We start from the raw sequence: 12,896 nt of genomic DNA on the forward strand, positions 1-12,896 counted from the left end.
GAGAGTTGCTGTAGGTTTTCCCCGGATGCCCATCTGGTAGTGTCATCAGCAAATAAGACCACTTTCACTAAATCCGAAACCTTGCACATATCGTTAATGTATAGTATGAATAATTTAGGTCTCAAAACAGAACCCTGAGGCACTCCACATACAATATCCAGCTCACTCGATTGGTATTCACCCAACTTCACAAATTGACGCCTCTGTGTCAAATAACTTTTAATCCATTTCAGAACCATTCCTCTGATCCCATATTTTTCTAACTTACACATTAATAATTCATGATTGATTGTGTCAAATGCCTTTTTTAGGTCAATAAATATTCCTATCGTGTATTTCTTCTCATCCATAGCACTTGTAATGTCCTCCATCAGGTCGGTAATGGCCAAAGATGTCGACCGGTTCGACCTAAAACCATACTGACAATCAGAGAGGATTTTATGTTTATCAATAAATGTATCTAATCTGTTATTAAAGAGTTTTTCCAGGATTTTTGAAAATTGTGACAACAGAAAAACCGGTCTATAATGCCACAAATGCCAGGTCACTAACCAACAAAACAGACAAAATTCAGCTGCAGATTGTCTCATGGAGGATGGACAGCTGTGTGGCGATTATAACTGAAACCTGGTTGGATGACAACATCCCAGATGCTGTGGTGGAGCTGGAGGAATGCTCCTTGTTTTGAGCAGAAAGGACTGCAGCATCTGTTAAACACAAAGGCGGAGGTCTGGCGCTGTACATCCACAACTTCTGGTGCACAGCTATGAGCATCACTGAAACACACTGCTCCCCCAACTTGGAATATCTGGGAGTGAAATGCAGACCTTTTAAAATGGTGTGACTTTTGCTCAATCATAATTGTAGCCATCAACCGCGAGCTAACGCTAAATTAGTGCTGGAGGAGCTGTACTGCCTGATCAGCAGGCAGCTTAATGCAAACCCAAAAGTCGCTGTGATTGTGGCTGGAGACTTTAACCATGTGGACTTAAAGCAGTGTTTCCCAAATTCTAAAAATTCATCAATTTTCCAACCAGGGGCAATAAAATCTGGGATCAACTTTATTGCATCATCCCGGGAGCATACAAGGCCATAGCAGCTCCACACCTGGGCATGTCAGATCACATCTCTATGGAGATGATCCCAGCATATAAATCTCTGATCTGCAGGACAAAACCAATCACCAAAACAGTCAAGGTGTGGACAGAGAAGGCTTCTTCAGCATTACAGGATTGTTTTGAGCATACTGACTGGGGGGTGTACAAAGAGGGCTCAGACCTGGAGGCTTATACATCAGCTGTTCTGGACTATGTGCAGTTCTGTACTGATGCTGTCCTACCTACAAAGTCTATCAGGGTTAGACAGTACAGTGTCACCTCTGCTCAAAGCTCCAGATGCTGCCTTCAGATCAGGTGACAGGCTGGCCTATAGCACAGCCCGGAAAGAACTAAAGAAGGGCATCCTGCTGGCCAAACACAGGTACAAACAGCGCATTGAGGAGCACTTTATGAATAACAACACACAAAGTATGTGGACAGGCATCAAAACAATAACAGACTACAGAAGCAACAACCAGCAGGTCAGCCATGATCCCACCCTCCCTGACACTCAGAATAGTTTCTTTGCACGCTTCAATACACCTGGTAGCAGAGGAACAGTACATCTCCCTCAGCTCAAGGAAGAGCACCAGCCTGCCTTTCTGCAGCTACACCAGGCGAGCTCCACCCTGAGGAGGATCAACACCAACAAAGCCACAGGACCAGACAGGGTGTCAGGCCAGGTTTTGAAGCTATGTGCTGACCAGCTGGCAATAGTTTTCCTGGACATTTTTAACCTGTCCCTGCATCTTGCTTCAGTCCCTGTGTGCCTCAAGTCCTCCATCATTGTGCCTGTGCCCAAGAAAGTTGTCACCTGCCTCAATCATTATCATACTGTTGCTCTGACACCAGTAATCATGAAGTGCTTTGAGAGGATCATTCTAAAGCACATCAAGGACGTCATCCCTGCTGGTCTGGGCAGCCATCAGTTCGCCTACAGCACGTGTCAAACTCAAGGCCCGCGAGATCATTTTATATATCTATCTATTTAATGGCCCAGTGATATGAAGCGCCAATAAGACACAAACTACAAATCCCATAATGCAGCGCAACAGCTGCCTTACCGAACAATAGGCTACCTGTGATCATTCCCACATCAATTCCGTCAGATCAATCAAGCATCTGTTGATGTATACAACCCTAATTTCAAGTCAAAGCTAGCCCCTAACAATGGCCAAGAGAAAAGTCAATTCTGAAAACAGAGCCTTTCAAAACCGGTGGGAGCCTGAGTATACATTTACTGACATTGTCGGTAAACCCGTGTGTCTTATTTATGGAGCTAATGGGGCTGTAATTAAGGAATATAACCTAAGACGGCACTACGAGACAAAACATCAGGACAAGCTGAAAAACGTGAATGCAGAGCAGAAGCTACAGAAGGTAGAGGAGTTGAAGAGCCCCCTGCGCGATTAGTTTGACACCCCTGGCCTACAGAGAGAACTTATCAAAAGAGGATGCGTCTCAATAGCACTACACACAGCCCTGTCCCATGTGGAGCATCCTAACACTTATGTTAGGATGCTATTTGCTGACTTCAGTTCAGCATTTAATACTGTAATCCCAGACAAACTGGCACTGAAACTACACAATCCAGGAATGACTGCAGTGCTGTGGCATCATCGAATCAAGGACTCTCACTAATAGGCCTCAAGTGGTGAGAATTGGAAACTGCACATCATCTACACTGATCCTGAACACAGGCACACCACAGGGCTGTGTGCTCAGCCCAGTTCTCTTCACTCTGTTTATTCATGACTGTTATGCCATCCACTCCACACAGTTGCGAAGTTCGCGGACGACACCACCGTATGATGAGACTCACTACAGAGAGGAGATCCAGCACCTGACAAGGTGGTGTTCAGATAATCTTGTCCTGAACACCGACAAGACTAAGGAGGTCATTGTAGATTATAGGAGGTCCAGGAAGACAAAACATGCTCCTCTTCTCATACACGGGGAGGTGGTGGAGCAAGTGGATAACATCAAGTTCCTGGGCATCCACATCACAATTGACCTGACCTGGTCTCTGAACACATCCTACCTGGTGAAGAAAGACAAGCAAAGGCTCTTCTTCCTCAGGAAGATGAAACGTGCTGGTCTCTCCTCTCAGCTGCTCGCAAACTTCTACAGAGCGACAGTAGAGAGCATCCTCTGTCTCAGTGTGACAGTGTGGTACGGGAGCTGCACTGCACAGGACAGAAAGGACTTGACCCGGGTGGTGAGAACAGCTCAGGGCGTTGCAGGGAGTCCTGTTCTGGATCTGGACTCACTATACGCTGACTGGATCCAGAGGAGGGTCAGATGAATTGCTGCAGACCCCACCCACCCAGGCAACTGTTTGTGCCTCTTCCCTCCAGGAAAAGGTAGAGGAATATAAAAACTAAAACAAACTGAGACACAGCTTCTTCCCCAGAGCTGTGAAATCAATCACCCCCCCCACCCCCTAGTTACACACACACACACACACACACACACACACACACACACACACACACAAAACCTCCCCTCTATGGAGAGACACAAACAGAACACTGGACCTCTGCAGACACACACCCATGCTCACACCTCTTCCTAAAGACTCCTAAAGAGATTTGCACTGAGCTGCACTTTATAATGTTACTACATTCTTTTGCTGCTAACATGCTGCTGACCTGATTAGGGCCCCATACATCCTTTTGTATTTGTTCATATTTTTATATTGACTTATACAATTTTGTGTTATGTAAATAATGCGTCTTTTAAGCCAAGAGCTGTCAGAAAAAAATTTCGTTGTGCTATTTATAATGACAATAAAGATTCTTGACCTTGATATTGGACAAATTAGTTTTCTTATATATCATGCATGCAGCATGATATTTGCATTCATTTCTCCGATTCTGTTGTTGTGGAGTACTTGCCATGAATTACTTCAGTGCAACCATGTGCAACAGTGATATTCCAGGCTGGGAGTAAATAAAAAAAACAGTGCTTTGTTTAACTAACTTTGGCTATGTGTATCTCATTTTTACTCAAAAACTATTTGATTCTTAATAATGCATGGTTTATTAATTAATAGAGCTAGGGTTTTAATGGTTTTGATTTACTTTTTACATGTATTTCAAATGTGCCACCCCTCTCTATGCGACAGTCTGGCCACCCTGTCCAAAAATGTATTGATCTGCCACTGGAGTTTCAAACTTTTGAAAAATTTGACAATTGAGCCAAAGCTATGGTGAAAAACAGTCTCAAACCACTTAGTTAATTTTTTGGCAATGACACAGTCTTTGTCAGAGTGTGACTACAGAAAAATTAGACATTTGTGTTAAGCACAAAGAGCCGTTATTACAACTAACACTGGAGTTTTCTGAGAAGAAGGCAAAAGAGGTCAAAAAAAGACATACTGATTGTTGTTCAGAATTAACCTTGTGATTTTGGAGACATAAAACATTTTTGTCAGCAGTGTTATCTCCTTGGATCTGGGGTTACAATATGGCTTTTGTAGTCATGCAACTATGAAAGATCCAAGTCACTTTGATCCTGCTTAACAGAGTTTGGTAAATGATCTCAGTGTGGGAGCTCCGCCTCCTGTGCACACATGCAAACACACACACAGTGGACACACAATACTTATGCTTGTACACACATGCATAAAGAATCAGATTGTCAAACACGTGAACACTCTTTTTCCTGCAGATCACTGAGCCAAGCATTCAAGCATAAAGGTAAAATGTTTACTTCCACTTAAAAAACTGCTAATTCAGATTTTTAACATTATCAGTCTGCAGCTCTTACATGTGTATCTGTCATAAACACGCAGTACAAATAGTTTTCAGCTTGTCATACAGGAACCAAACAACTTACAAACTTACATTTCTGGGATGTGCTTTTTATATATTTGCCAAATCAGTGAGCACAAAGACAAACAAAACAAATATCAGAGAGCGAGTGAAGGAGCCACAGGCAGACGGAGAGAAGGCGGGAGTATGTCAGCGAGTATTCATCTGTGGTATGGTGATGACTCTTTTCCTCCAACCTCTCAGCAAACTAAGCACTTCCTGCCTTTTGAGTAGATGTAGCCTTTTTTGTCCTTGAAACTAAAGCACATACAAAGAATTATAACCATTTTAAAGAGCTGTCAAGAAACAAGAGAGGACTGGTTAGAGGACAGGAGCTGAGGAGGAAGAATCTGAAGTTGAGCAAGACAAGCTGAGAAATGAGAAACTGCAGAGAAGTGTGAGAGTGTTTGATGTTAGCGGGAGCAGAAAAGGCAACTCTTGCCACTACAGATGTGGCAGAAGTTATTAGTGACTGACTGCCATGATGAAATCAACACTCACCCTATCGATGACTTCCCAAACTACAGGGCACACCAAGGGTCAAAATCACAGAATGTGTATGCATTAATCGGGCATCAAAAGAATTTGCTGTGTTAAGAAGAATTTGTGTTAGCATGTTATCATGCATTAAAGGTAAGATTTGATTTGAGATAAAATAAAAATGATTATACACAACAAATAAAATATTTGCTTACAAAAACAGATTGTGAGCTGAGTGATTTGGGAGAAGAGAAAAGAAAGTCCAATTTTCTTTATGCTATACATAATATAATGATTTTAAAATCCCTGATTTCCATGAAACAACAAAGTCTGATGTACAGATGGCTAACAAGAGTAACAGCCATGCTAGTGCTTCGGTGAAGTTGTGCTCGGTACTTAGGCACAGTGATGCTTTGAGCTAAATGCTAACATCAGCAGGATAACATGTTGATATTTAACATGTTCACATTAATAAAACATTGATTCATAAATTGTGCAAGGCAGGGTATGTAACTACTTTTTAAAATCTAAACCAGTCACCATAATCTTTCAGCTGGAGTAGAATACAAAACAGAGCCAGAATTCTACTGTCACATGGTGCAATTGTCATCTGCTGCAACATGGCTCTCTGTAAATCTCTATAAATGTGGCCTTGATCCCAAGGGAAGGGATCCGGTATGGATCAGGAGGCTTTCCTATGTACTCCCAGTGGATCGGTTTCAGCTGGAAAGAGACAGGTGCTGCACTTGACCTGTGTTCTCAGGACAAATTCAGAGAAGGTCGGACAAGATACTCATCTCACCGGAAATGCAGAAAAGCCAAGGTACTCTCAACTGTTTAACACCAGACATTTTATATAATTGCATCCCGCTAACCCTGAATACACACCGGCTCCACCTAGCCTGTGTAAGGTACAGCGCCATCAAAGGAAAATATAGGTATGTGTGTGCATATGTGTTTATCATGTGCGTGCATGTGCTGTTTTTAGAGTCAGCAATGACTCATCCCTCTCAGTTGTAATGTATGCATGGCTACATAATGGTATGATTTAAAAGAGATGTGCACATTTCCTGCTCCTTGAGCACTCTGGTGGTTTCGAAAAGGGACAAACAAAGGTGCTCAAAAAGAAGAGTGAGACAAAGCAGGTATCATTTACATTTCATTTAAGTGTGTATTTATGTGTGTGTGTGTGTGCAAGTTTTTCCACCACTCTATCTGAGACTGCTGAAGTGTGTGAATGGGAAAGCACACATACACAGCAGTGTAGGAATACAAGCTCTGTCTTTAATGTGAAGTTTTGTAACGCTGTTTGTTTATGCTCTGATGTTGCTTTTTGCTTTTCTGTGCTGTCCAACTCACCATATCTGTGTACCGGTTCAAGGACAAGTCCAGCCGTAATGCCTTTACCATGCTAAACTGTGTGCGTGTGTGTACATGCTATAGCAAGTACCTGTTGATATACTCTACAGTGGTGTGTTACAGAGAACATGGAAGAATGTAAATTCTTTTTGCACAAATGTCTGAGGTAGCATTCAGAGCACATACTGAAGTAGGAGAGGCCTTTGCTGGTTGTTTGCATGAGGAGAAAAGTCAACAAGAATGTGTTGTATAACATCCAAGAATTCCAGACCTGGCCTAATGACTTAAAAAGAAGAGGGCTGTAGGATTAAGAGATTTGCCATCTTTCCCCTACTTGCCTCTCTCATCTTCCCAGTATTCTAAGAAACATCATAACAGCCATCTCTTGTGAAAGAGGCTGGACAAGAACACACTAGCCTCTACTTCATGTGCTGTAGACTGTCAGATCCCTGCTCAGGAGAAACCATTAGTCCAGAGCTTGTCTGATAGCTTGGACACATGTTGGGGTCTGGTGAAGGCAAGAGCCAGAGGCAAGACAGGATTGTAGACTCAGATTTCTATTGGAAGGAGATAATAGAAAAGCAATAACAGGCAGGCTGAGCTGATGAAGATATAAAAATACAAAAGACAAACACATCTTGACAGTAGATCTGTGTGAGCTGGCCACATAAAGGAATGTGAATAATCTCTGTATCAACAGTGCTGAGTACATTTCTCCTGTTACATGCTAGCTTTAAAGGTGAAGTTTGACCCTGAATGTCCTCCCTTCCTACACAAACAAAAGTTAATCACAGAAATGTCAGCCTTTTTTTTAGGCATTGTGGCAAAGCAGCAGGAAATTGAGAGATTACAGCAATTCATTCATGCCTTTGTACAATTGCCAGCATCGCCGAGAGCCATATTCTGTAAGATGTATGGAGACGTGATTCTATTGCTGTGTATGTTCAAATGGTGTCATATGGTGTCCATACCAGTTGACATAACAGAGCTCTGGATGCCAGCCAGTGAATGTAAATGAAGGCTTGGTGCAAAATTTAGAGCAGGCCTCCTCCAGCCTACTGCCGCTCTCGTTGCTACTGTATTAAAAGACAACAAAAGAATTAGAATAATAAGAATGTGTTTGCCAGATTTGGGGTTTATTACATGATGGATGGATGCTCCAGATCCATTAGCAAATAACTGGAGGTTTTTCTGAGCAAGAAGATAAAAATGACAGCAAAGCATTAAGTTTGATGTGGAAATTTGCACTTGTCTTTAGGACTGGAATGATGCATCAATGTTATTGACTACATAAATACGGAATGTGTTAATGTGTCGAAGTGTTAAGCAACGTCGATTTGCAGTAGCATTACACTAAAGTTGGTGTAAGTGAACTTTCGCAGATAAAGAATACAAGTACATTTCCAATTACAATCAACACTGGACACTGAAGTAAATCATATGCAACACACTATACCACACTATCTACAATAATTAATGGCAGAATATAGCAAAAATAAATAAATAAATAAATCACATTTCCCCGTTAGGCCTACACTGCATACACTACCTGGACCATGGAAATATTTGAAAAAGTTACATATTGTAGGTTGACAAATTGACAAAATAATCAATAGATCAAAAAAAAAAAAGTTTGTTTTTTTTTTTAATCGCCACTTGCAACCTTATTTGTCACCAACACTAATCCTATGTTCAGCCATTGCACTGACAAGACATTTCTTTATCCACTGCAATTCATCCAGCATTCCTATTGCTACATATGCCAATACTGTATGTCAAACCCTCTGGCACCTTCATGGACTAGGAGTCACACCTATTTTCAAGGAACATTAAGTTATATTAATTGTTTGCCTATCTGCTCAAGAGTTCTCACACAGAGTTCAGAGAATATAAAACAAGAAAAGGCTCCACACACACCTGTGCACACCTCAGGAAAGCATTCATTATACATATACTGTATTTCTGTAACATATACAGTACAAACTATGCACAGCAGCAACCCTGACAATGTAAAGCCATGAGGAGCCCTGGCAGGCTGTTATCTCATCCAGGAAGATAGGACGTATGGGCAGGAAATCTAGTGGGAAGGGGGAGGAGAAGGCCCATATGGGAAATGCAGTGTAAACAGTCTTAGTTTTTAATCATCCCAGCTCACATTCAGAACTGGACTCACTTTGATGTTCTCCCTGGGCGCCCCCTCCACCCTCCCATCCCATTTTCTCAAACGGCTGTGCTGAGGGCCTGCCAGGGAAAACGTGCAAATAGTGGCCTTGGACAGTCGAGGGCTCAGGGAGAAATGGGGAGGCTTTCAGAACCTTGTGGGACATTGAAAAGGGAGATGAAAGAATGTGAAGTGGCGCAGAGTTAACTGGTATTCAGTCAACTGCCTGCCCTGCATTAATTATGGCTGATGCATTTAAGGGAGCTCTCAAAAGGTCAGTTCAACATGTCAAAGACCCAAAAAATACAGCATCAGGGAAAAAGTCAAGATAGCTTAAAATGGGTGCAGCTTTTGTGATGTCCTTTAACTGGGTGCAATGACTATTCAAAGATAAACTAAGTCCTTCTGTAAACAAAGGCCAAACACAGTTGACAGTCCTTTCAAGTTCAAAGTTACCCCAGAAGCCTTTGCACTTCTCTTCTGGTCACTGTGCAAGATTCATTTTGGAAAGGGGAGAGAGAGTCAAAATTCCTCAGCACATGTACTTGTCCAAAGAGTGCTGGCCAGACCCCAGCCAGTGTTCCAGTGAGCGTGTTCATTGAGGGGACAGGGCATACTTCCAGGGAGATCACAGTTTCATAAATCAGACAGAGATAACTGCCAAAGTAAAGTGTCATGACTAAACACACTGAAAAACACTGGGAACTTCTATACTAAGTATTCAACAAGTCTGTTCCTTACATGTGTTAAACAAGATTGCATGGTATATAAGAAAAATAACACTTCTACTGTACCAGTTTGGTTTTATGGTTATGATAACACATCAATTGGCTGGAAAGACACAGCAGAGAGTGATAGAAAGAAGACAGAATCTATGGAACTTCCAGCTTTCATCCTCCTCATCCAATTTAAGACAAGCACATAAAGTGGGAGCTGTGAAGCAGCCTGCAGAGGCAATAAGAACCTGTTGGAACAGGCCTAAGCTGCAACAAACAGCATCCTTCAACATAACACCACCTCTGTGCACTGTGGGAACAGCCTGGGAAAAGTCTATCTAAACTACACCTTCCTCGCCTTGGACAGAACCTACAATACTGTAATTGTCTAAATAAGGAAATAAGAAAACTGAGGCTCAGACAAAATCACCTCTACTGACTTTTTAGCCAGGGAAAAGAAAGAAAATGGGAATCTAATCAGCAGAGGATCAGGCTCTTGCCATTCTGACTGTGGCATAGATAACAACATTAGCTGACTATGGAACTCGTGTACCTTCTTTTGCACCTTTACAATTTTACAAATCTTGACTATGCCCCAACACCCATGTGCCAGCTTAATATGCACTGCACGCTAATATGTACAGTAAAATGCTGAAGCTCTTTGGGGGTGACAGAAAATGTGTTTTACTCTACAGCTGATTTATAGTTTGCCCCATGAATCTGTACAAAAGAAAAAAAACTGTGCAATGTTTTATGGAAAAAAATAAAGAAAGCTGGAAATCCCAGAAAGGTGGAAGTGTCTTTGGCCATGTTCACACTACAGGCTGAAGTGACTCAAAACTGATCTTTTTTGCCCAAATGTGACCCATATCCGATTTCCGTATGACAGTGTGAACAGCACAAATCCAATTTTTTCAAATCCGGTCCAGGCCACTTTCATACGTGGTCCTAAATCGAATACATATCCGATGTTTTGCAATGCGACTTCAGTCTGAACGGCCAGGTCGCATTTCATGCGATTTTTATGTCATTGAAATGCGACAGACATCACAATTCTGCGCTGGAGGAGGCGAGGCCATAAGCAATATTTGTGCTCTCCTTCTTCTTGATATTCTTCTTATCGTTATTTCTTTATTTCGATTGCACATTAACTGGTACATCGCTACGCACATGCTATCACGAGCCGCATCCATTTTTATTTTCACAAACACAGTACGCTGCGTCTGATGTCACCTCAGGGCCGTATACCATTCACACATGAGACAGATGGCAGTCACATTTAAATGACAGTGTGAACAACAGCGCAAAAAAAAAAATCGGATTTCGGCAAAAAATCCGATCTGAGCATTAAGACCTGCAGTGTGAACGTAGTCTTTGATCTCAGCTGCACTGCATTCTGCACCCACAACATGCTGCCAACATCCCATGCAGACACATTAAAATCAGATTGGTTTTAACTGGAGAGGAAAACAGCAATGGCTTTTCATTGGGTCTAATAAATCCTTATCAGTTATGACAAGCTGCAGCATCTGGCTCTCCATTCACAAAACCTCCCACACCTGGTAAGTGCAGAGAGACAAGGTCCTAAGGTACCTCAAATCTGTCAGCCCACTTCTTTGGAAACAGATGGCTCAAGCTTTATGGCCAGGGAACCTTAATCCACTCCTGAATCCTAAACATGAACACTGAATAGACTATAGACTTTACATTTGCAGGGTAATGTATACCATTTTAAAAATGCTTAAAAAAACACTTTTGATTAAATGGAAAGGTCTGCATGGGTATAAACATGATTTGCTCTACTGTTTAGCAGTGTTTGACGACACCTTGATATTAGAAATGCTGGAAGAACATTAGATGCCATACAGTAAATAATTACTGCAAAACAAAGCTGTCACCCAGCACACACCCACAAAATTTGGCAGCCTGATCCAAACCCGTTTTATTTTATTTTTTTAGGATATGTAAAAATAGACTGAAATCAAACTAACGTCACTACTGTAGGATTTTAGATATTCTGTCACCACATGCTGGGTGCTGACTGGGAGGTGTGGTACTGTGAGCAGCTCTTGGAAGGTTGCACTGTACTGGGACCCATGCTCACCACAGTATTTTAATGGCAGAGAGCAATAAGTACAGGTGTTAACATCATTTGGTTTGGCAGACAGTGGATGCTGTGTAAACTCAGTGCAATACCTTGTAAACATACCTTTGTATATACACTTACACACACATACACACACACTGTATATGAAAACTCCATCTAAATTGTGTATATACACATATATTTAAGTACTTTATTTTTATTTATATTCTTAATGCACATTCCTTGTTCTTGTTTGCACATTCTTTTTCTTTTCTTGCTCTCTCAGTCTTATATTCTTTACTGGTTGTCTTGTGGAACAACATTGTACATATATACAGAGCCACTGTACCACAGTCAAATTCCTTGTGTGTTCAACATACCTGGCCATTAAATCTGATTCTGATTCAGATTATTACTCTCCAGCTAGCACAGTCTAATCGTGATGGTACAGGGCAGTAGATCTACCAAACTACACTGCTTAACTTTATTTTATTTTTTTTTCAATACTATACTTTAGGAGAGTTTGGTTTTAAGTCCCTCAATTATCTGTTTATTTGGACAGTTAGCAGTAAAGCATGTTTTACAATGACAGGTCCCCCGAGACATTGTTATTAAAGCAAATTTTGTGTGCAAAAACACTGTTCAAGTCTGAGCATGGCAGTACATCCCCAACCACTACGTGGAAGTTATCATTCTGAAAAGGGAGCCTGGAGAAACCTTGGGCCCCTTGAAAGAGCTGAACAACTGATAACAAGTGCCCACCTTCACCACTTTAACTCTGTCCACTGAAAATCTGAAAGAATTCCCCTGGTTTTGGTTGTTTGGCGGTAAATGCTAAGGAAGGTTGGGGGCGGTCATACAAAGTAGATACTCTGATGACACCTTACCTGCATTAGTTTTCCCTCCGCGTATCCGGCACTTCCGCCCACAAACTCCCCTTCCAGAGTGATGGGTTTCCCTGTCGGCTCGTGCTTCAGCAGTGTCACCTTGATGACTGCTCTGAGGGTAGGCCGCTCGGACTCCAGGCCGGGCTGGCCCAGCACCACCTGCAGGGCCGCCATGAGCAGCCACGGCCAGAGACCGGCCAGGCGCCGCTGGGGGACGGTCATGGCCTTGGCTGTAGCGGCGGTGCTCGGCAGCACATGGTGGACTTTAAAGCAGGCAAGCACCGTGGACAAACAA

The 12,896-nt window shown here is 42.2% G+C and overlaps 1 protein-coding gene across 1 annotated transcript in view; it reads right to left on the reverse strand.

Moving 5' to 3' along the window:
* Positions 1-12,896, reverse strand: part of rnf43 (ring finger protein 43) — a gene marked incomplete at its 3' end in the record, with an annotated part of 116,986 nt that overhangs the window by 102,134 nt on the left and 1,956 nt on the right. The window contains exon 2 of the mRNA XM_020624556.1: positions 12,602-12,856. Within this exon, the coding sequence (XP_020480212.1) occupies positions 12,602-12,823 (222 nt within the window). The remainder of the gene's footprint in view (positions 1-12,601; positions 12,857-12,896) is intronic.

The sequence above is a fragment of the Monopterus albus genome, unplaced genomic scaffold, assembly GCF_001952655.1.
Source record: "Monopterus albus unplaced genomic scaffold, M_albus_1.0 scaffold330.1, whole genome shotgun sequence".
Classification (NCBI taxonomy): domain Eukaryota; kingdom Metazoa; phylum Chordata; class Actinopteri; order Synbranchiformes; family Synbranchidae; genus Monopterus; species Monopterus albus.